Source organism: Coturnix japonica, chromosome 23 (genome assembly GCF_054131305.1).
Source record: "Coturnix japonica strain WE chromosome 23, WE-NBRP24, whole genome shotgun sequence".
NCBI lineage: Eukaryota > Metazoa > Chordata > Aves > Galliformes > Phasianidae > Coturnix > Coturnix japonica.
The window spans coordinates 1,494,439-1,518,665 of record NC_140685.1 but is presented as its reverse complement, the minus strand read 5'-3'; the positions used below and the strand labels follow the sequence as shown (position 1 = coordinate 1,518,665).

At 50.3% G+C, this 24,227-nt stretch overlaps 2 protein-coding genes across 50 annotated transcripts in view; one reads left to right on the top strand and one right to left on the bottom strand.

Annotated features, from left to right (window-relative positions):
- The window catches only part of MYOCD (myocardin), a 196,618-nt gene extending 178,082 nt beyond the window's left edge, over nucleotides 1–18,536 (top strand). For 13 of the 38 annotated variants that reach the window (XM_085522687.1, XM_015880041.3, XM_085522681.1 and 10 more), the window contains 10 exons: nucleotides 3,479–3,554; nucleotides 5,914–6,075; nucleotides 9,742–9,917; nucleotides 10,299–10,424; nucleotides 10,910–11,184; nucleotides 11,589–11,742; nucleotides 12,194–13,147; nucleotides 14,751–14,864; nucleotides 15,312–15,369; nucleotides 16,015–18,536. In XM_085522687.1, coding sequence (XP_085378813.1) covers nucleotides 3,479–3,554; nucleotides 5,914–6,075; nucleotides 9,742–9,917; nucleotides 10,299–10,424; nucleotides 10,910–11,184; nucleotides 11,589–11,742; nucleotides 12,194–13,147; nucleotides 14,751–14,864; nucleotides 15,312–15,369; nucleotides 16,015–16,583 — 2,664 coding nt within the window. In that variant the 3' untranslated portion in view covers nucleotides 16,584–18,536. The remainder of the gene's footprint in view (nucleotides 1–3,478; nucleotides 3,555–5,913; nucleotides 6,076–9,741; nucleotides 9,918–10,298; nucleotides 10,425–10,909; nucleotides 11,185–11,588; nucleotides 11,743–12,193; nucleotides 13,148–14,750; nucleotides 14,865–15,311; nucleotides 15,370–16,014) is intronic. The other 25 variants (XM_085522693.1, XM_015880044.3, XM_085522683.1 and 22 more) reach the window with 9 other exon arrangements.
- A 2,169-nt stretch (nucleotides 18,537–20,705) lies between these two features.
- MAP2K4 (mitogen-activated protein kinase kinase 4) overlaps nucleotides 20,706–24,227 on the bottom strand; it is a 75,486-nt gene continuing 71,964 nt past the window's right edge. For all 12 annotated transcript variants that reach the window (XM_015879998.3, XM_085522714.1, XM_015880001.3 and 9 more), the window contains one exon: nucleotides 20,706–23,376. In XM_015879998.3, coding sequence (XP_015735484.1) covers nucleotides 23,263–23,376 — 114 coding nt within the window. In that variant the 3' untranslated portion in view covers nucleotides 20,706–23,262. The remainder of the gene's footprint in view (nucleotides 23,377–24,227) is intronic.

Below are 24,227 nucleotides of genomic sequence, written 5' to 3'. Positions count from 1 at the left end.
AGAGCTGCTTCTGTTAGTCTGCAAAATGTGCCTACAGTCACATGGTAAAGGACCTTTGCAGGAAGGTATGGCTGTGAAATATGGAGAAGCGCTCTCCTGAATTTAAACACACTCCAAATCACTTGCCCTGAGACTCCAGCAGTAATAAATGGCTAGCATAAGGAACACAATGTGACTCTGAAAAATTAGCATGCTTATGAAATTTCAAGCAATCCAAAGTATCCCTGAAGTGTCATATATTTTACAGTTTCGTATACATTTGTGTCTCTTTGTCTTGCTCTTCAAAGGCTTTCACTGGCTGGTTGCCTGGGGGAAAGGGAAGGATGGTCTCATCTATCCCAAACTACATGCATTTGTAGAGCATGCTAACAAACACACTAACAAACACACAAACGAACACAGCCTATAACAAGAATATATTCCTTTGCAAGGATGCCCTGCTTATAGCCCTGACAGGAAAGGAGCAGCAGCTGTTTCCAGATAATCGTTCAATAGCATTTGTTGTTTGGCTGATATTCCTCCAAACTGATGTTCTGCAAACAGAAAGCAGATAACATTAATGGCTTTCATGTGTTTTGAAAGCTCTTCTGCTCCAACTGATGCTAAAACCAAAAACACATCTGAGGTCTTTCTCCACTGTTTGCACCCCAGTGACACAAATACAGCTCATAAAAAGCAAAGGTCAGATGGAACTGAATCACAGCAGAAGGTCAGGTTTGTGTGGTGACAGTGCAGGAGTCAACATGATGGTGCCACATCTGTAGGACAGTAATTCAGATTTAGCTCAAGTGAGGCCCTGATCTGACAGCCATCAGCAAGAAATGTGTTGGGTGAATGTAACCACACCCAAATGCGAGCATAGAATCATAGAATCACAAGGTTGGAAAGGACCTACAAGATCATCTAGTCCAACTGTGATCATCCAGCTCTAAGCTGGCACAGAAAGCAGGCGGACCTGCAGGTGGTCTAAGCAAGGGATTGTGATGGTGAAAATAAGCTGGGGAAAAATTATGGGGGAAGGGGAAGAAACAGCAAAGGCTTCAGTAAATAAAATGTCTATTATTTGTTTAAACATGTCACTGGCTATGGACGAGGCTGGCATCAGGCCAGCTCAGCAGGCTTTGAAGTCGATGTCCTGTAGTAGATTGCTGGGCTGGAGGACAGAGGCCGTCTGGCTCAGCTTACACCCAGCCTCCACCCTGCAGCAGTGCAGCCCCAGCTGGGGCATTCCTGACAGATGTGCAGCAGCCAGCAGCCATCCCATCTACCCCCCAGCAACCCACTGCAGTGCGCCCCAACCTGTGCTGTTACCAAGTTTTCCCTGTTTCCCAGCCCAAGCTTTTCAGTTGCAGTGTGAGCCCATTGCTTACCCTTCTACAAGCATGGATGAGCAGAATCATTTATTTCTTTTTAAAGCAGCATGTTTTAAAACTATTTTGCAGCCCGTTTCCCTACAGCAGCCACATCTTCGAGCTGATCAGTCCCCTTTCCCTTCAGCCTCTCCTCACTGATCCCATTTCTGACTCATTAATGATTTCTGTTGCCATCCTCCATGCCCTTCCTGTGATCTCTTTCAGACTCAGGGCCCAGAGCAGGGCTTTGCTATTCCTTGTGTCTGCCTGCCATTCCTGGTGGTATTCCCTAGAAAGCTGCCTGCCCGTCCAGTTTCTGTCTCAGGTCCACTGAGCACTGCAGAAATGTCTCTGGTGGATTAATCTTCATTCCTTCAGGGGTTATGCAGCTGTCTCAGCTGTGGCTAACTGTGACCTGCTTGTAGTTATTTGCAGTTGTCCTTATTGAGCTGTATCCAATGTATTTCAGATGATTTCTTTAATTACTCCAAATCATTTTCTATTGCAATCCGTTAGTCTTGAATAAATCAGAGTTAAGGAGTATGTCTTCTATCATCCAAGGCATTAATGAAAATATTGAATAATAGGAAGAATTGCTGCAGAACGTGATTTGACATATTCTTGTGTTTACACTGGGAACCATTCCTAATTCCTTTGGTGACCCACAGTTATGCTCCTTTCTTATGCTTGTCTTATCCTGATCAAATTTCTCTGGTTTGAATATGAGAATGCCGTGTGAGATAATGTCAAAACATGCTTAGGGTCAAACTACATGACATACTTTGTTTATTGCTGTAACAGAAATCTGTCATCTCTCCATAAAAGGAAACTACTTGCTGTGGTGTCATTTGTTCTTGAAGAATCCATCCTGGCCATTACTCACCTCCTTGCTATCTTCAGAATCCCTTTATATAGATAGTTTGATGACTTATTCCAGTATCTCTCTGATTGGAGTCATAATTTCCAGGTTTCTTCTCTCCATCTCTTTTAAAGCAGTAAATTATGCTCTCCCTGGTCCAGCTTCCTGGAGAACCAGAGATAGTTGTGGTTACTCCAGCCTTGTGTACCTCAAACCATTGGGAGCATTTAACTCTGAGCATTCTCCAACCAAGAAGGCATTATATCCTGTAGCCATCTCAGCAAAGTCCAGTTACTTTTCCTGTGTATGGAATACAGACAGCCCTTTCCATTGTGTTCTCCTGGCTACAGAACTGCTCTTTTCCCCATGATCCTGTATATTTTTTACTGCAGGTTTTCTAATTTTCTCCAGCTGCTGGTGTAATTTTGTATGTACCCTGAAGAGTTTAACCTTTCTTAAAAATGTGTATTTTTCTGTACTATTTCTCCTAGCACCTCAACTTAGCAAACAGCTGATAATTCATCTCAGTTATTCTTTAGCTCTTCTTCACCAGGTGATAGACACACATGTGTAAACTTGAGGTCAATGCCACCAATACTGACTTCCTTGGCTCAGAGGAAGGTGTTTTTGCATCTCTGTGTGCCTTTCTGTTCCTAAAGCCATGGGGAATTGTCCAAGTTCTTCATAGTCTCAGCTGTCATGATCTGCAAAGTGGATTTACCCAAACTCACACTGCAGATGGGGTTGATGGGGTGAGGAACTGCGGAGCATGTAGCTGAAGGAAGGTCTTGTGGCTGACCTGGGTGAGTGTCTGGGTATCCTCATGACCTGCTCAGCCTTGTAATGCATCGCAGAGTGCCAGGCTTCCCACAGAAGCCATTGTTAATACTACACCATGGCACTGCTGTAGTGCGGCTTTCAAAGATGATATGGGATGCTGATCTAACCCTCCCAGCAAATAAGTCTCATCCTTCCCATGTGCTCTCATAAGATTTGAGGGATCAAAAGCCCGAGCATAATTGTCAAGGACACAGCCTAGTTGTGAGGATAGTGAACATTCAGCAGCTCTATGCATGTTGTTCCCCATCTAAAGAACTTCTGCTCAAGAATCAGCCAGTGTCCAGGTGAAAAAAAAAGGCTACCTGGGAGCTCACTCAACCTTGACTGTAATGAATCAAAACAAACATGGGATGGCACAGGGGCACCTGCTCTCTGTACCTTATTGATGCTCAGGTCAGGTAATACTCTCTGCATTTGTGTTCTGCAGACTGAAGATTATCTCAAGCACAAGATCAGAAGCAGGCCTGAGCGATCAGACCTGGTCAATATGCACATTTTACAAGGTAAGACTGCCTGAGATTCTTCCACATACTTCGTATCTCTCCTGCCCCACCTGAGTTCCTTTCAGGACTCTCTTCGCTGTTTACTTAGCCCCAGCTGCTCATGAGAGACACTGTCAAAGGGGACATGTTGTAGCCAGTCCAGGTCCAGCCTTTGGATGGAAGCACACTTTTCCCCTGACAGTAGCAGACCCAAGGCCTTCTAACCTTTGTTCCGTCTCTGGCAGGGACCAAGGTGTGGTGGTCTAGGAGACAGTAGGGTAGAAAACAACTACAAAATCTTATAGAGGGGCAGAGGTCCTGCGCTTCTGGAACAGGTTGCCCAAGGAGGCTGTGGATGCCCCATCCCTGCAGGCATTCAAGGCCAGGCTGGATGTGGCTCTGGGCAGCCTGGTCTGGTGGTTGGTGACCCTGCACACAGCAGGGGGTTGAAACCAGATTATCTTTGTGATCCTTTTCAACCCAGGCTGTTCTATGATTCTATGATTCTGATCCCCATGAAGTGCAAACCTTGGGCACTTGTGGTAAAAGCCTTGTAGCGGGTGGTTCTCATGTCTTCCCAAAACTGGATATGGTTTTTTTTTTTTAATATTTTTTGCCACAATTCTTATGGTGATGCTGAATGAAATTAAATGAAAGCTGATGGAAATAATGACCCCATGCATTGCCATATGAAAAGGTTGAGCGCTGCTGTAAGTCTGTGCATCTTCACCTTCCCCAGCCTGATTTCTCATTTCAGCCATGGAGCTGGCAGCGCTCTGCTGCATCCCATCACAGGCAGCAGATCTCTGTGGTGTCCCCCATTATCTCCAGAGATAAGGAGCTCCTTTCAGACAGGGAGGATGTGCAGTCTCCCTCCTTGAACCCGGTCAGTCCCCAGGGAAAGGCAGATTAATCTTTGGCAACTGTAAATGCTCCCTGCTCAAACTGTAGATAAATTTCTCCTGGCATGCTGGAGGTCTAAGCCAGGAGTCTGCTAGATTCATGCCACTGTCATCCTTTACCTATGTCTCTCCATCCCTAAATGAGTCAACATTATTACCCATTTAACAGGTGGAAGTGTCTTTCCCTTAGGTTAAACAACTGAAGCAAGTGCAGACTGGAATTGGGGCTGGGGGCAGTAGAAAAGATGTGGAGGTGGCTGCCATCACTGAGCAGACAGGGCAGGCCAGACACAAGGGTGGTGCAGAGCCTTCCTAGCTGTGCACAGAGCAGCTGGCTGTGCTGCCCCACACACACTTCTGGGCTGGAGCCTCTGCTCGTGTGTCCTGGAGTACCATGGACTTATTTGCCCAGCTGGTTCCTAACAGGACATAGAGGTGATTGAAATGGGGCAGCCAGGCTTTGTGCCATCATCTGAATGTCTTGCAGACACACTTTCTGTTACTGCTCACCTCAGGAAGCTCGTGTGGGTTCCACACAATCTGGTCTGAGGCCAAAAATGACCTTACCTCAGCTCTCCTGACCTCCTGCAGGGCATTATTCCCTGGTATCCAGCTTGTGTTGAGCACAGTATCTCTTCCATTGTCTCTCCAGTGTCCACCTTTGAAGGCAGCACAGCTTAGGTGCAGCCCTTCTTAGTTTAGCCCCCCAAGGGTATAGATGCAGTCTAATTTAGGATCTTGCTCCCTCTCTCCCCAAGCTGATGCTATGAGACAGAGCATCTTTGTTTGGAAAATTACCATTTGCTGTGGCAGTTGGTCACTGCTCTGTCACCTCTCAGTAAATGGGAGCTTCTCAGCTGGGTTTGATCTGGCAGTAGTTTCCAGATCTAGATGCCTTTATTACACTCCTCTCTGCAGCTTGTTTTTCCCCTGGAGGCCTGGAACAGTGTCCTCACACTGCCTCTAAATGTTCCACTCCTGAAGCCTCAGCTTTTTATCTTCTAGCGCAAGGCATTTACTCCAATTGTCAAACACTGTTAATGGTTCTTTTCTCCAGCTGTTCCCTAGAAGTACAGATCTGTATTAAACCACAAGAGGCACTGGGTTGCTGGCAGGCAGGAGTCAGAGTCCACTTAGCCTCTCAAGTCACTCACAGCTTAATGAAGTTTCCGTTGCAGATCATTCCTGAGCCTTGGGGAGGATGCTTCACTGCAGGCTAGGTTTGCAAGCCTAGGTTAGAAAATAAGGGCTTTTAATTGAGCATAGAGAAGCTTGACCTTAGGCTCAGGGGAGGACCCATGTCCCAGAGTCTCATCTTGTCTCCAGCCTCAGAGCAGCTCCTGCTGGACACTGAGCTCTGCTCAGTGTCTTGTCTGCAGTCCAGAAAGGCTGTGCTGAGGGGAAGCAATGCTCTCAACAGGCAGTGTGCTTACAGATGGCCCTGGTCCTGAACTGATGCCTTCCATTTGGCCTTTTAGACTCAGCTGCAGAGGGGTCCATTCAGTCCACTCAAATGAAGCTGAAAAGAGCCCGACTGGCAGATGATCTCAATGAAAAGATTGCTCTCAGGCCGGGTCCTTTGGAGCTGGTGGAGAAGAATATTATTCCTGTCGACTCAGCTGTGAAAGAGGCCATAAAAGGTAGTGGAAGTGAACGTGCATTTTGTGTCGTGTGCGTGGCACGGGGCAGGGGCTGGAGAGGTTACAAGGACGTACAGCAGTGCCTGGAATTAGGAGTAGCAGCTGCACATTACTTCAGTTTCTTTATTTTCACAGTAAACAGTCCAGCCCAGCCCAGCCTCACTCAGGTCCATGAAAAGAAAGATTTCATATTAGAGTATCTGTGATGGAAACACGAATCATTTTTCAGACATGTCTTCTCAGGGAGAATACATCCCTTCTTCCCCCCCTGCCCCATCCAAGACTTCAAGCACATAAATGATACTGCTGGAGAGGGGGCATTCCTTCCTCCCTTACATGGGAGAGGGCTTGGGTTCACACATTCAGACATCAGGCCAACCTGCTCCTGCTTGTGTCCTGCTGACCTCTTACACCCCAAGGGGTGACACAGCCCTGATTCAGTGATGCTGCTGCTTTGTTTTTCCACTGACATTAGTGGAATGCAAGGTCCAATAGAGCAGAGGGAAAGGGGTGCCAGTCTGCTGGGAAATACAAGGAGCTCCACCACCCACATCCTAGCTGGAGGGGGGAGGCAGGACCCCTTGCAGTTATTTCCCCCATGCTGCTGCAGGAAGGCCAGTGCATGGGCTGAAACAAAAGAGACTGGTGACTCAGAGTTCACCAGTGCCAAAACAGGGAGATCAGAAAGCAGAGAAAGGAGCAGGAAAGCCTGAAAGGTTGTTCAGTGCCAGCCCAGCAGCCCGTGTTTCTAATGTCTGGGCTCATCTCTGTGTGCACAGATTGGACCTCAGGCCTCAAGTGGGGCACTGAGAGCCATTCTGCCTCCAGGAACTCCTTGCTCTGTTGCTCCCCATTCCTAAATTCATGGGATTATTTCCATTGGCAAAATCCCATGACAAGTGTCTATTCTGAGCTGAGAGCAAGACAGGGACAACAGTAGAGCTCTGGGACAGGAGGGGTGTTTGAACCATAGGAGCAATTCAGAAAATGGGAACTGAGGCAGGAAGTACTTTGACTTTGGTTTAATCTCAGAAACCAGATACAGCGTGAAATACTGCAGGCTTAGACAGACCTCCTCCAGCCCTCCAGTCCTTCCTGCTCTTCGTTTCCCCACTGCAGAGCACACGTGGTGTATGCATGGCGGTTTCTGCAGTCTGGTTCTTGATCCACACCATTTGCAGAATTTCACAGCTCTTGCCTTTGAAGGTGAAATGTTCCAGGACTCTGTCTAAAGAGGGATTTTTAAGGAGAGTTCAAGCAAAATCTCCTCAGCCACTTATCGAAGGAGAGAAGAGCAAAAATACAAAACCATTAAAAAAATCCCTCCTCTTATAAACAATCAAGGCAGTTTGAGCATGATTCACTGGAGCTGAGGCTTGGAGGCTAGGCAAAGGTGCTTGGAGATTTTGGATGTTTCTCTCTATCTGCCTTGTCTGCAGAAATTTACAGGACAAAATTATCGAAAACAGAAGTCTGGCTTTAAATGATTTGATTTTCCCTTTCATAATCCTCTTCTATCAATCACATGCTCAGGGAAGACGTGTCCTGGAAGCCAGTTTTATCCCACTTCGGGTGGGATAAGGTCAGGCATGAAGCCATTTGGGTGCCATCAGAAGAGAGGCTGAAGCTGCACCAGGGCCCTCAGGTTTCTATAAAAGGTGGCTTAACCTGAAGGATCTTCAGAGAGATTTTGGAAGTCAGAGGCGGTTTGCTGTGCTCGTGCCTTGGGGCTGAATGTTGAACAAGGAGCAGAGATGAGCACTGGCACTTCTGAATGTTAAGCCTTTTGTTTTTGCAATACCAGAAAGATGACAGGGTTTAAAATCATTTTCCTTTAACCTTGGAATCTCAACTGTTTATACAGTGGAAAGTTCAGCTGACGTGTTCCTCTAATCACCTCCGGCAGGGTGAGCAGAAAGTGCCAGACCCCAACAGAAAGCCCTAACGTCCCAGTGACAGGAGGCCGCCAGTGCCCTACATAGCTGAGCGGTGATATAAGAACCCTTTTTTACCAGGTCCTTGTCATCACTTTGTCCAATACATTTGAGAGGACAATACCCAGTACATTAGAAACAGCCCCAAGCAAACAGCATTCTGCCTGAGATTACAGCAGAGACATGGGATCATGAAACAACATGGCCAGCCCCAGGCTGAGCGAGAGCAATAGATAAGGGCAGCGCTCCCTGCTCCATGCAGGCCCCCAGTATCAAACAGCAGGATGCAGCACATTCCTGTCATGCTCCAGGCTGCTGCTGTGTCCTGTAGGTCCCTTGGGCTCTGTGCTTCAGTACGTTTTCTCCTCACATGCCTATGGAAAGTCTTGCAGATTCCCGAGTCCCTTTTGCTTGGACTGATTATTCCTAGGAAAGGATGCCCACACTTGCAGCTTCCACCCAGTCTGGGGAACAGACTGCATTGCCTTGCATTTCCTCAGGGAAGGTAAAGCTTGGGTACTGTGTCTGATGGCAGCTGTAGAGGAGAGGGGACAGGCTGTGTCTCTAGACACGTGGAAGAACACCAGGCAGGGAGGAGAGAGGCCCTCCCCAGCACACTATTGATCTCATATCCTTGTGCCTGTCTGCCCCAGAGATGCCATGACGAGGATGCTCTTGGGTTGTCCAAGCAGACAAAGCAGTTCCTTTTCAACACCAGGGTTGCAGAGAAGGCTGGTGCTGGTGATACACACAGCACTCAGGATGGGGACAGGCAAATAGGACACAGAGCCATATTGTCACAGGATACCAGTAAGTGCTGTCTATCAAGGATCACTTCCCAACAGGAGCCCACAGCAGGCAGCACATCCTCCACAGGGCTCCAGCTACTGCTGGTGATTGAAGGAGCCTTCCTGGGACGAGCAGCCAGGGCTCCCTGCTCCCTCACCCACCGTGGCACCATGAGCTGGGGCAAGCAGAGATAACCTTTATCTTTCAGATAAAGGGGGTCAGAGCAGGAAGGTGCGTGTCAGTGAGAAGGTGCACATTGCTGGACCGGCAGCACAGGCAGGTGGAGGTTTGTCCCTTCCTATTTCCCCATTTGTCACTTTGCTATCAGTGTGCCAAGCTGCCTGACAAATGCCAGATGTGAGCACAAGGAGATTATGAGCATGGCCATACTGCTCCTTTCTTTGCCCCCACCTGCAGCCCTCCCAAGTCTCAAATGAGATCTTTTCATTTCCAGCACTTCATTTATCAGTAAAAGCCTGGGGTCAAGAGCTCTTGCCCATCTGACTAGGAGGCAGCATGCTGGGAGCTTTACAGAGGGAAGAAGCAATGTCTGGGGCAGGCTTTGTGGCAGTCAAAAAGTAATGGCAGAGACTTGAAGCATTTCATGTGGGTGAAGTTTGTGGACAGACACCAGACCTGGAGGTCTCAGTCCAGCTGCAGCCAGGTGCAATCCTGTTGGCTATTGCCAGGAAAGGCAGGGTCACCCTCCAGGTGGATTTCAGCCTCAGTTCTTCACTGAGGACAGAGTTTCATAAGTGTGATCAAGATGCTTGGCTGATTGAGAAACCTTACTGCCCCTCTCCCCATTGCAGTCCAATGGCAGAATAGGGTAGCCAAGCTGTTCCTGTGCAGTCCAACAGGCCTGTAGGAGGCAGATGGCCATTGCTGTTGCAGGCAGGGCAGCCAGGCACATCCCTGATGTCCACTTCTCTTTGCCTGGCAGGCACGCAGGTGAACTTCTCCAAGCCATCTGATGCATTCGCCTTTGAGGAGGACAGCAGCAATGACGGCCTGTCCCCAGAGCAGGCCAGGAGTGAGGACTCCCAGGGCTCCACGGAGTCATCAGCAGGCACCAAGTCCTCTGAGCTGCCGCCCTTGGCCCCCTCAGGGCCAACCCAGGTGGGTGGCACCACTGGGAAGCTGTGCTTCCCCACATCTGGGGGTATGGTCAGGCTGGGAGGATGGATTGGGGCACTGAATGTGAGTGGGAGGGCAGTGAGGTGGCAGCACTGAGGCTGGGCTTGAGGGAACTGGGATGGACTGGGGGAAATGAGAATGCTGGGCTAAGGGGCACTGGGATGAGCTGGAATGTGCTCCAGGCTGGGAGGACTGTGGGGGCTGGAGGGACAGGGTTGCCCTGAGGTGAACTATAGGAGATTGCAGGGACTGTGTTAGTCCTGAAGTAGCCTGGGGAACTGGGAGCACTTTGGGCAGAGGAATGGGTCCAAAGGGCCAGCACCTGCCCCACATCCCCTCTCACATTGCACCTCTCCTTTCCAGGACCACCCCCGTGGCATTGAAGGCAACACAGCGGAACTTGCCTCAGGCCAGACCGGCCAGTGCAACAGCCCCAAGCAAGCAGTGGGGCAGGACAGCCCACCTCTCCCAGTGCCCTCTGTGGTGAAGGTAATGTCTGCATATCCACACTCCCTAGGAGAGGTAATACCTGCAGGGCAGGTGGCTGCAACCAGGTCTGAAGTACCCATGTACTCCATGTGGGACTGGGAAGTTTGAGGGCTTGGTCTTAAAGGCCTGGAATAATGAGGAGAGATGGATCTCCATTTTGTGGTTATAAAAGGTAGAGCTTTGGTGCTTGCTGAAGGTGAATGCTCAGGTCCTGCATTGGAAACATTCTCTGGGGCTGGAAGTTGGAGATATAAGGCAATACCAGCAAGGCAAGGAAGGCTTTTTCCCATCCCATGTGTTCTTCAGCACAGCTGGGATTAGTTGTTGCCCTGGAGAAGTCCCTCACATGCATGATTAGATGCTTGTGGAACTGGGCTGTCTGGGTGCCAGCAGGACCTGCCCTTGCTCTATCCAGGCCTTCCAATTCCCACAGGAATGTCAGGAGCTCTTCTCTCAGCTAATTCCTTTTCTTCTTGGACTAACAGTCAAAATCATCCAGTGATAGCAAGAACCGTCACAAAAAGCCCAAGGACACCAAGCCCAAGGTGAAGAAGCTGAAATATCACCAGTACATCCCTCCAGACCAGAAGGCAGAGAAGTCCCCTCCACCTATGGACTCTGCGTATGCAAGACTCCTCCAGCAGCAGCAGCTCTTTCTGCAGCTCCAGATCCTCAGCCAGCAGCAACAGCAACAGCAGCAGCAACAGCAGCAACAGCAGCAGCACTTCAACTACCCAGGGATGCACCAAGGCCAGATAAAGTGAGTGACACTGTGCCAATAGCAGGGCTTAGTACTACCTCCCTCCAAACCTTCTTCTTCCCTTTCTACTTATTCCAGTGCATGTAATTATTTTGTTGTTATATATATATATATATATATAATATATAATATTGTTATTGGAGATAAATGCATGTAAAGGAAACATAGCAATATCCCCAAAAGCTTTTCTGACTTTGTGCACTAGCTGGGGAACGGAACCTGTGACCTGCTGGTAGGTTACCAGCAATCTTTGCAGCCCAAACTGGTTTTCCTTGGGGTTGGTAGTCCTTCAGGTCTCATATAGGGGAGAACTCCAGGGGAGCAGGGAGATAGTACATCATAGCAATGGGCACAGAGTCCCCAGAGGGCAGCCATGTTACCCCATATCTCCTTTCTTATTTCAGGCAATCTAATGAGCAAATGATCAAAAGTTCAAATGCTTCATCAACTTCTGTCAGCAACACCCCTCTTTCTCCTGTGAAAACCACCTTTTCAGGCCAGACTTGTGTCTCATCTGTCAAGCCAGGCCCTCTGCCATCTAACCTGGATGATCTGAAAGTAAGTGAACACTTTGTCAGTACAGGAGCAGAATTTTATAGCCCGCATGTTCATTGCTACCCTTATGTGTGCAGTGTAGTGCTGCAGGTTGTGCTGACAGGGACCAGCTGTGTTATAGAACAGCATATACCACCGCACTGTAAGCAAACCAAGGTGTACAGCACAGTAAAGCAGGAATTGGTCCTTGTAGAAATTTACTGCTAGAAGGGGAATCCTGGGTTACCTCCATGGCCCAAGGACCGCTGCTGGCTCATGGAGAGCAGTTAGTTTCTAGCAGGAGGAGGAAGGTTTTCCTATTAGGAAGGCTTAGCATCCTGCAATGGTGATCAGGGCTGTGCACAGTGACTGAGCACCTGAGGAGCCAGAGCAGGGAACCTGTGATGTCAGGTTTTTAATGTGCTCACCTTCAAGGGGAAGCATTGGGAATGATTGTTGGTGAATTTTCTTCTAGGTGTCAGAACTGAGGCAGCAGCTCCGAATAAGAGGCCTGCCTGTATCAGGTACCAAAACAGCACTGATGGAACGGCTACGGCCCTTCCAGGAGTGCAGCAGCAATGCAGTGCCAAACTTCAGTGAGATCACAACCGTCACCTTTCCAGTCACTCCAACAAGCACCTTGTCAAGTTACCAGTCCCAGTCTTCCACCGGCATGTTGTCAAACGGCTTCTACCACTTCGGCAGCACCAGCTCCACTCCACCCATCTCTCCAGCCTCTTCTGACCTCTCTGTGAGTGGCTCTCTGCCAGATACATTCAACGATGGGCCCATATCTTCTCCACAATTTGGTCTTCAGCCATCTCCAGTTCACGGTAGTGCTGAGGAAAGCCTGATGAGCAGCATGAATGGAGGGAGCATCCAGCTGGAGCTGGAAGGGATTGACACAGAGAAGGACAAGATGCTGGTGGAGAAGCAGAAGGTCATCAATGAATTGACGTGGAAGCTGCAACAAGAGCAGAGGCAGGTAGAAGAGCTAAGGATGCAGCTGCAGAAGCGAAAGAGAAGCAATGGCCTTGAGGAGAAACAACAGCCCTCCCAGCATTTCTTTGGTGTCCCCATCAAGCAAGAAAACGCAGCATCCAGCTGCCCATTTGCATCCAAACAAACTGCCTTGAAAGGCCAAGCCAACAGCTCAGAAAAGTTAAGTAACTGTGGGGTGCCACAGCTGTCTCACATTGTAAATAGTCACTGCTTGGAGCCTGCAGGGCAAAGCACCATCACCTCCTCGACATTCCTGAGCCCACAGTGCTCCCCCCAGCACTCTCCACTCGGGGCTGCAAAGAGCCCTCAGCACATCAGCCTGCCGCCGTCTCCCAACAGTCACTATCTCCTGGCAGTGTCCCCTGGCTCACAGGCAGAAGGGCGCAGCGCATCACCCCAGACCAGCAGTTGCCTTCGCACAGCATCGGTAAGTGGGGAGCACCCCAGCTGTCATCTCTGTGTTGAGCACACACGTCTGTGGGCATTCACACAGACATCCCTGTTTGAGCTCTTTTCTGCCAGGTTGGAAGTGCTGGCATCTTGATGGGCACCCAGGGGGCGGCAGGAACACGGTGGGCTGTCCGTAGGGGTAGAGAATAACTGAGATGGAGAATGGGCTGGAAGCTGATGGTACTGCAGTGTCCTTTGCAGGGCATTTCCTAGAGAGCCCTGCTGCCTCCGCACCCAGTTGCCCTGGGGGGCCAAACACAGATCCTCTGCCCCACGGAGCCTTGGCACAGCTCCCTCTGCCCCAAGTGAGCACTGGCAAAGTTCCCTGTGCCCTGCGAGAGTCCTGGCACAGCTTCCCTGAAGTGAGGGGACCTGGCACAGCTTTCTGCCCCGGGGAAGCTTTGGCACAGCTTCATCTGCCCAAAAGGAGCCCTAGCTCATCTCCCACTCCACTCAGGGGAGGCTCTGGCTCAGCTTGCTGTGCCTCTAGGGGAACCCTGGCACAGCTCCTTCTGCCCCATGGAGTCCTGGCTCAGCTCCTTCCACCTGGGGAAGACCTGGCACAGCTCCATCTGCCCCATGGAGTCCTGGCACAGCTCAGTCCACAATGGGGAACCACCAGCACAGCTCCCTTAGCTGCTGGGAGGTCCCTACTCTCCCAGGGGAACCAGGCCACAGTGCAGCAGGGCTCATCAGCATCTTGCTAAGCCATTGCAGCTGCTAACAGCACAGCAGTGTATTTTGGTCACTGGGCTGAAGTAGGGCAATTCTCCCAATCATATGGGAAGCCTTTTCTCAGGAATAGAGCAGGACTTGCCACTGGGGTCTGCAATCAGGGGCTTGTTCCCCTCAGGCCACTAGCACAGCAGTGTGGTCCCTTCAGTGTCTCCACTCCTCATTCAGCCCTCAGGATGAGCGTGAAAGCTTGTAGAGGGGCACATGCTGCCAACATACAAAAGCAGCATAAGATGCCACTGATCACTGATCACTGATTTCATCACAACACCCTACCGGGGCAGCATGGCACCCACTGTGAAACACCCCGTATTCACACAGGACAGCTCCTGAGCCACGGTCCCACAGCTTGCACACAGAGCAGTGTGCTGTGTGAGTGTGACAGGGCTGCAGGGTGGCCAAATAGATTGTGGCCTGTCATGAGGACAGTGATGCAGAGGACATAGGCAATTGGCTGTAGGCTGTGCTCCATGAGATCTCCCAAAACCAGTGGTGACAGAGAAGATCCCCAAAAGAAGAAGGTGAGAGGCAGCTTGTGGCTTGGGGAGCATTGCTTTGCTGGATGCAGCCGCTCTCCTGCTCTGCACATTTACAGCTGAGTGAGTTGAGTTCATGCTCATGGTTCTGGATCCTGCTGGGGTCCTCAGAGCTCACCCAAGGAGTTATTCCCCTTCTCTGTTTCCTGCCCAGAAACCAGGTTCTGTGATCTGATCCGACCCACAACACCCTTAGTTTTCCTGGTGCTGCTCTGGCTTCTGCTGGGTGACAGAGGTTGTCCTGCATGCTGAGGAGCAGAATTTTTTCCCTGTGCATTGATTCAATTTCCCTGTATTTCCCCCACGTAGATGACTACGCAGGCAGGTCAAAAGTCTCCTATTCCATCCCCAAGTTTTTGTAAGTCAAGCCCAGCCCTCTCAGAGGGAAAGCAGCCTCCACCATATGAGGATGCAATAAAGCAGGTAATTGCATGATTTTTACTTTCAACAGGGCCAGAGCTGTGCAGAGTGATCTTTTGTGGTTAAGGCAGCTGCAGGAACCACAGCCCTCTATGGTGTCTCTGGGGAGTACAGGCCTTGTTCCACAAGGGGCAGCCTTTCCATGTAAAGTTACTGAATGATTGTCACAGAGCAGTCAGACACCATGCTAAATGCATTGCTTTTTTCATTGCTGTGGGGAGAGGCAGTTTGCAGCAGCTGCTGAGGATGGCTTGGCTTTGCAGGGCAGGGGGAACCTACTGCAGCACTGTCTGGATCTGCTGCACTTGTCCTTGATCTCCCGGTGCTCATCTGAATGCCACTGCCAGACCCCTGCATCTCTTGTGGGGTCCAGAGCCACCCTACCTGGTGCGTGGCTGGAGGGACTCTCCTCCTAATGCCCTCTACTCTCCTCTTTGCCGTTTACTGCAGCAGATGACTCGAAGTCAGCAGATGGATGAACTCCTGGACGTGCTGATTGAGAGTGGAGGTACGCACTGCTTCTCTGACCCCTCCAGGGCTTCCCCTCTATCAGGTGTAGGTCTGCCGCACCCTGAGCAATCTGGAGCTGCCTGAGATGGGTATGGCTTTCATTTGCTGCCTTACACCAGGAGCCCACCCAGAGGTTGACTCCAAAAGCACGTGGGGCCTGTGCTGGTGAGAAAGCCTGCCAGAACCTGTGCCCACACGTGCCCCAGATCAGTGAAGGAGTCCAGGCTTGAGAGCCTGCTCAGAAAGGTTGGCAGCGTCTCACAGAGCCTCTGCTGCCCTCCTCTCCCAGTGCTGCCAGTGCCACCTCCCACACAGAGCACCCTGCTGCCCTCCCCTGTGCATATGGCTGCCTGTGCCCTTCTTCATTGATGACCAACCTATGCCCATCCCCATGGGGACAGCTGCCAGTGCTTGTGCCCTGGAGATGAGGTCCAGAACTGGAGGAGCTGAGATCAGAAACTGGGAATGGGAGGGGCTTCCCACAGGGAGGATGGGTGGGTGATGCTGAAGGGATGGAGTTGGGTGTGGGTCCCTGAAGGCACGCCCAGCCCAAGAGCCTTGCTTGGGGGCCTCAGCATTGCCTCCTACCCAGCAGTAACAAGGCCTGCCAGAACATCTCATTTTCCTCTTGTTTGTTGAACAGAAATGCCAGCCAATGCCAAGGAAGATCGGTCCTGCCTCCAGAAAGTACCTCAGATAACAGTGTCGACAGGGAACTCCAGCACGACGCTCCCAAAATCATCTGCCCCATTCGAACAGGTCTCCTCCACCCAGCTCCCATTCGAGCACTGTCCGGGCGGTGGTGACGCTCACCTCGAGGTCCTGCTGAATGCCCACAGCCCGCTTGGGAGAGTCGGTGAAATCACCCTGCTGAAGATGGGAGGAGAGGAGTCCCACTTTGAAGGGATGATAGAGGGGTTCTCCAGCAAAGCCGCAGATGAACTGCTCACCTCCCAGGAGATTTTACAGACTCCTCTCTCCCCCATGGAAACTCAGCTCTCTCCTTCCCCTGCTGATGGCTCCGGTTTACAAATGAGTTTCACCGAATCTCCGTGGGAAACGATGGAGTGGCTGGACCTCACCCCCCCCAGCTCCGCCTCTGGCTTCAGCTCACTCACTCCCGCAGGCCCCAGCATCTTCAACATTGATTTCCTGGATGTTACTGATCTCAATTTAAACACCAGCATGGACCTCCACCTGCAGCAGTGGTGAACAGGAGGGCGGTGGAGGCAGAGCACTGTGAGCCCTCAGCAGCCAACGCAGTGTTTCCATCATGCTGGAGAACACGCAGGGCTAACACACCATGTTCAGGGGAAACTGGAGCCATTTTCCCAGTGAATAAACTTGTTTGAATTTTCAGTTCCTGCAAACTGACAGCACAACAGCTCTGGTACTTTGGTTTTCTTCCACTGGCGCATCTTCACAAAGGATACCAAGTGCCTTTATCGACACTCCTTTAGATTGACAGTTGCCTGTAACTTCATTTTTATCCTTTTTATCTTCCTCCTCCCCAGTTTTAGCAGACACTCCCGTGAGAACTGGAGCAGCTCACAACAAAACTACGTGGTGAGGTGAGCTCATCTGAGGAGCAGCAGGGAAGCCAGCACACAGAGGTTGCTGCCCCACTCCTTCCTGCCATCCCGCAAGGCTCCCCTCAGCCTGGCCCAGGTCAGGAGGGCTGGGAGCAGGGAGGCACGAGGGCTCTGCCCAGCAAGGGCAGTAAGCACAGCCCTCTGTACAGCCAGACCCACCTTGTGCCATTCTTCCTACCCCAAAGCCCCAGAGCTGTGCTGCCTCAGTCCCTGCACAACTGTATGAACAAGCGAGAGATGGAGTGTACCATGTTCATGGTGGTGCTTTGGGATGTTCTCAGACTGTCTGGGGAGCTGAAAGCCAAAGAGCTGTCCCAGTTACAGTCTGAGCTGAGTCAGGCTGCAGCCTGAGACCTTTGAGCAGAGAGGTGTGGATGCTGGAGGCGGCCATTCAGGCTGCAGGTGCAGGTGTTGAAGGGATGTGGCATTCCAGTGGAGCTGACGTGGCTCAGCTCGTGTGGTACAGATAAAGAGATGTGTGATGTGTTGTGGTCCAAGGCAGGAGCAGGTCATATGGATAATACAGCACAGCTTTGGAGGGGCTGTCTCTGCAGAGCCACAGCTTGGTGTGGCTGGGCAGCCAAGAGCAGCCCCCTCCTGCAGGTGGGGCAGGGCTGAGCAGGCCCTCGTGGGGCTGTGGTTTTGTGTGAGCATCTGCTTTCACTGTCTCCGCTCTCTGCCATCCAGAACGCTTCCTTCTTCCCTTCCTCCTTCATCCTCAGCAGCAATCCTCTTCTCTCCCGAGTTTACTCCGGCATCACCCAGCTCAGAGCAAGGCCGCCCGGAGAACAGCTGTGAATCACTGAGCCTAGAGGAGCTCGTTCTTCTGAAGCCAGCGGAGATGGATGCTCTTCCGCAGTGATGCCTCCAGTTTGAAGTCACCAGCATTTCTCCTGCGAGTCTCTGTGCAATATCCTCCTTCAGGCTCCGGCGAGAAGGAGCCTTCGCTTCACTTCTTGGCTGCCACCAAAGAACTGCAGACTCTTTGACGGACACATTGGCTTTGCAATTCTGGTTTTGCCAAAGTAAATATTGTTGCTGACAAAGATTGTTAAACTATTTACAGACTGAGTGTATTTAATATTTGTGTTACTGGAAGGACAGCACAGCGGGGCCACTGCACGGTGTGCACACACACACACACCCGGGCAGCCACACAGCCCCACTGTGTCTCCGGCTCGTGGCGATGTTGCATGCTGTATAAAGAACACGGCGGAAGCTTTGAAGTCACTATTTAAAGCATCACTTTTCTATTGTACAAATGGTCACAGAGCACTGCTAGGATAGATGAGCACAGGTTGCCTTGGTTTTGTTTTGTTTTTTTAAATTCCTTTTTCTAAGGGAGAAATTTTTAGAAGCCGTTCCATGGAGAATATTAATAGCACTTGAATCAGAGTAGTGGTAGCTGCTACACTGCGCCATTGTACAGGGCTTTCCAGGTAACTTTCTCCTCTCAGCAAATGTATTTCCTTATTTAAAGGGATGCTGTCAGCTTCGAACTTGTAAACAAGCACATTTCCTTACCTATGTTACCAGCAACACCTTCATTATTAAAAATCCCTTTGCCTTGCCACTCTGCCTGCTCGCAGTCTGCCGCTTGATTCCACCTGGGGCAGGGCAGCCATCAGCCCCCCCACCTTCCTTACAGCTGTTTGCTTTTGAAGGAGATGGATGAGGGATGGGTATCCATCCCCACAGGACAAGCTGATGGCTGCAGCACAGGACAGCTCAGGTCAGAGGGGCCATACAGTTCCAGCCACTGCTGTGGGCAATGTTGCCACCCACCAGACCTCACTGCCCAGAAAGGAAGATCTACACTTGTAGATGATATGTCTGTAACTCCTGCAGCCTTTCCCCTGTGTCTGTGGGGTTCTCCTGGGTCCCTCCATCTCAAATCCTCCCAACACAGACACAGCCCTGTGCTCCCAGGGGGGATCCTTCTCCCCGCACCCACTCGTGACCATGTCCATCCTCACCACACCGCTCCCTCTGTTCTAAGAGGGTTCCCAGGACGCTTCCTGCCTGCTTGCATGGGAGGTTTCCTGCTCGTCCCAAAATGGGGTTAAAAGGTGGGATGATCCAGAGACACTGATCCAGAAAAGTGAACCAGAAGAGCCCCCACCCCTGGCATCTGCTACATGGTGTTTCCCTATGGGCGGTGCTGGCTCTTCCTACACAGAGTAACTAGTCATAATTACCAGTTAATAGTTACAAAATCTATACATAGCTGTGTGTTACGTCACACGGTTCCAAGAAAGCTCAAACAAAGCAAGTAATGGATGGAGGAAGGAAGGGGTGAAACCAATAACCAGCTCTGTATTTTACTCCCAGTACAACATTACATAATACCAGGTGAGGGTATCAGGAGTGCTTCAGCCCTGCACGTAGGCGTAAAGACATGAGGAAGTGATATGAGGTGTGAGACTGGGCCCCTGTGCATGGCAACAGCCCTTGGTGGCTCCAGGCCTGCCTGGAAGTTAGAGCTGCTCCTCTGCCTTGGCTGAGTACAGGAACTGTGCAGCCTCAGTGTCCATGTGGTGGTACAGAGGGAAAGCAAGGGCTGAGACATACGGACTGTGTTGGGTTGTCTGCAGGAGGATTCTCAACTCCAGGGTCAGAGAAAAGCATTGTAACCCATTTATACCAGGAATGCTGGACCGGTTCAAGGAACAGCAACAGCAGAACTGCTCAGGCTGGGTCCAGGCCAAGACACAGAAGATGCATCTCGGATGTGGGGTCAGGGGTTTCCCATACCACTCATGTGAGCAATAACATGATGATAACAGCCCTTGGTTGAGGCAGAGAAGTCCAAATGAGTCAACAGGGAAGAAAACCTGAGCATGGATTCAATGGGGCAACTGGGAGAACCTGAGGTGACAACAGACACAGTCCTTCTTACATGCCACACACCACAGGGGGAAAGGGACCAGCAGGACCCTCTGCATCCTGAAAAGCACTGGGATGCCCAGGCCAGTTCTGCCACGTTTCTTTTGGTTTCTTGTCTGCTGAGACAAGAGCAAACCTCCAGAGCAAACCTCAGCACACAGAGGCAGCTGTTGGTGCAGACTTCCATCTCCTCAAGCCTTTCTCACTGTGTATCTCTAATGCAAGTCCTTCTCTGGCTCTATTGCCTGCCTTCCCTTCTCTTGACAAGATTGTCACCCTTCAAATGAAGGGTGAGAGCCAATTCCAGGATACTCCACCAGTCCCTAAGAACTGAGCTGTGGTTCGACCAACAGTCCCTGCCACAACGCTCTTGTTCTCCCTCTCACCAAAACTTCAGTCCCATGGAGTCAGTTTGACATTAGAGGACAGCCCCATTCCCCAACACTGTGTTCATCTCTGTGGGGTTGATGATGAGCTCCAGTTCTGCTCACTCACCCAGAAGGTTTCCATGTCCTCCATGGCCTCCAGGCACAGACGTACCCCAGCACCCAGAGGCGGTAGAAATCACCCAGGACTCACTACTCTTAAATCTGGGCACTGCATGGAGCAGTGAGTGCTCTCCCATGCATACATGAAGCCTGTGAGGCCGTGAGCATCACTGCCCACTCTCCAGGCTGTGGGTGCAGCCACCGTCCCTCCTCATAGGGACAAGATGTCCTGGGCCACCTCAGCCACTCGGCCTCCCCCAGAGGAAGGGCTGGAAATCAGGGATTTCTCCAGATTATAACACAACTCCCAGGGATTGTAACACATCTCCCCATTCATGTCTGACCTGACACAATGAAAATAACGAGGGCACAGTCGCATCCTAGTTTTATTACAACTGACCTGCAGGCAAAAGGATAGAACTATTACATAAACACTCTGATCCATGTAAAATATCTTAAATAGAGAAGGAAGTCCAACCAGGATACCGGATAAAATACTCTGAAGCTCTCTGAAGCAGTTACGTTCCTGAGCTCCATTTTACAGACAATAAGGCAACATCCCTGCACATCAGCTTTGTGATCATTTTTATACATCTTTTTTTTTTTTTCTTTTTTTTTTTTTTCTATGGTACAAGAAAAAAAGAAATAAGCAGAGTACACAATGTACAGTTCTTACACTATTTTCACAGCTTCTGAACACTATACACATCTTTTGTTTCTTATCAAGATACATGGCCATAAACGGTGCACCCTTCGTGCTGAAATCGATGTATGTTAACGGCATTCTGTACAGCAGTGCCACCGCACAGCCCACACCTGACTGCGGCTCATTACTGCGTTATCCACACTACGGGCAGTGCTCTGATTTAAGCAGAGCTGCTGGGCAGGGCTGCTCACCTTCAGCTCCTGGCAGAGCTCAGCGCTGCCCCATTAGCGCTGCAGAATAGCTGCCCGCCGTGTTGGGAATGCTCAGCTGCAGCTGAGCGCAGCGGGCGATGCAGCGCTGTGTGCCCTCTGCTGGGTGCACTCTGCTGGGTGCTCACAAGCGTGGCCCGGGCTCTCTGCTTCCAACACGAGCAGCAGGGCAGGGATGTGCCGTGCTCCTGCTGCAGCATTGAAGTGCGAAGCCCCATCTGGGCAAATCTGCACTGCTCTGCATGGCCATCCCTTTGCCAGAGCTTCGGGTGAGCTGTTCGCGTCCGGGCAAAGTTGTATTGAGTGCTGAGAAGTGGACAATTCAAGCTGGAAGTGACGCAGTCTCCATTTGATCCCCAACATGCAACCAAATGTCTGAGAGCTGCAGCAGTTTGGAGGGGAAATTAAAAAGTTTTCAGAAAAAAAAATCATCTCTGAAAAAGATGCCAAATTTAGAAGGTAACATGGTGGCTGATCTACTCTGTGCTCACACCTTCAAAGCATCACAGCTCGGCTTAGGCTGCAGGGGACCATAAAGATCATCCAGTTTCACCCCCCGCCATGGGTTGGCTGCCCCCAGCTCAGGCTGCACAGGGCCCAACTGTGGCCTCAGTCACCTCCAGGGATGGGACACACACTGCTCTGGGCAGCGCCGGTCCAACACCTCACCTGGTCTTGTTGGGTCAACTGAAAAGGCAGAAGGTGTTTGACATTCCCTCATCCCTGCTGCCTTGTGAGGTTCTCAGCAAGGTTCACTGTAAAGTACAACATGAGCTTCCCAGGTTAACAAGAGGTTACACAGACCCAAAAGGCAAACAAGGCTTCCAACCAACCAAGCAGAGCATCACATTTGCAGCAGCACAATGGGCACAGACTCAGTGTGGCAGGAGAACCATCCTGCGCAGTGCTGAGAAGGAACTGCTGAGGTCTGGCCATGTGAGGAACGCACAGGGCTGGTGGCCGTGCTGCTGGCTGGGCCAGGGGCAGGGAAATGGTGCCAGCAGCAGAGCTGGGGACAGTGAAGAGCATGAGAAACACTGACTGGGAATCGCAGATGTTCATTTGTGGCTCATGAAAACAGCCGTGGACTTTGTGAACGGCACTTGTCGAAGTCAAAGCAAAGCCAGCCGGTGGTGAGCGCCGTGCAGCCATAAATCAGGTCACAAGCAGGTTAAATTCAATTGAGTAATTTAATAATTCTTCAGATCAAAGGTCTTATCTTACCAGGTAACAATTTACAGGACGCCTAGTTAAGAGTGAAGAGTGGCTGGCTTGGTAAAAGGAGAAAGAATACATGATGTCCCATCTCTGAATAGTTTAATGTTAGCCTCTTTCAACGCAACATATTTTTGGTAAAGACATATTCACTATATTTAACAGGATTTCTCTCTTAACAGGAAGTTCAGCTGAGCACACTGTCCCCAGAAAGTAATGCTGCGACTGTAAAGCAACAGAATTTCATAGCGGTAAATCTATTGCACTTTGTGAAGAATAAAATTCTCTTTTGCCTTTCTGGCTCCAGAAGGCAAAGCATCTCGTTGGTTAAGCAAGTTCTTCTCCCTCCAGGCAAAGTCTCTTAATGTTCAGACAGACAACGCCTAACTTTCGTTTGTTTGTTTTTTATTATTACTTGAAACAACAATTGGAAGAATTTGAGAGAAAAATCTTTCCAGTAGCTGCTGAGGAGTCTCCAAGTTTTGAGTCTAGAAATGAATTTCAGGTGCTATCCAATCACGGTCAACAAATAAATGTACTTATTTCCACATCTCATGAATATGTCCACAAAAGAGCAGATGAGGTCTCTCTTTGACCAACACTAACACTGTGTGATCAGGTATTACAGGGATGCACTTTATATGTGACAACAGTATACAGACAGGATGGAAATAACACCAATATTATTGCACATGGTGTCTGGGCGAGCATTAAAAACACTGCAATATGTGATGAAAATTCTTTACAGCTTGTTTTCTCTCAGCCCTTTTTCTAGAGTTTGACGTAGCAGCAATATCAATCGACATACATTGGAGAGCTGGGAGTTGCTGGCATTTGATCCAGGATTTTACAGACATAGCATGCAACATCCACCGTGCGCTCCTCATACATCAGAATGAAGGGATGTTTCTGGAATCAGACAGAGAAACAAGCAGGTTACTACACTCGCCTGTCAGGCTGGATGCCCCAGATATAAGCACAGCATATAGATTTGCCTGATGCAAGAACCCAGTGCTTGGGTGCAGGACACCAGGACAGGGCCTGGTCCAAAGTATCCTTATCTTAAACATGTAGTGAAGAGGTGGGGTGAAACTCCATGGGAGACACACTGAAATACTTGCACTAAATACTTCATCATTGGCCTTTTCAGCAATGAGGAGACATAAACAACAGGGAGACATGACCTGGGAGGCTGAACAGGAGGTGAGGATCCCAAACCAGTTCTCCTGAACAATGATCCTCAGCTTTGCCCAGCAGGTCATACTACCTGCCTCTAACTGACAGCAGCTGGGAAATAATTATGGTGACTCTGTGGGCCAGGACACCAGGCAAACTCCCTTCCTACAATGTCAACACCATCAGGCACCCAGGACAGGTTTCCCCCATTCTCTGTAGGGGTGGCTTCCCAATGCACACAGCTCCATGAAAATACATGGCTGCCAAGTGTGATGTATCCAGCCCCAAAGCCCAGCCTACCTCCTTGCTTCATGGTGTGGCTCATACATTGGAGGTACTGATGTGTGACAGCATCTGCCAGCAATTTGACAGGGCTTCTGAGTGCCTATGCCATGTTCTCAAGCCATGGTAGAAGTTGCAGGGCACACTACATGCCTTACCCAAGCCTGCAAACTTCAGAGAGCACATGGGTCAGCTACGCCTGATTAGATGACCTACTTCAATATGGCACCTTCACCTAGCTCCTAGAAGTGGGTATTTATGGACAAACAATAATCTTGGCCATCGTATGAGACACACAAGCC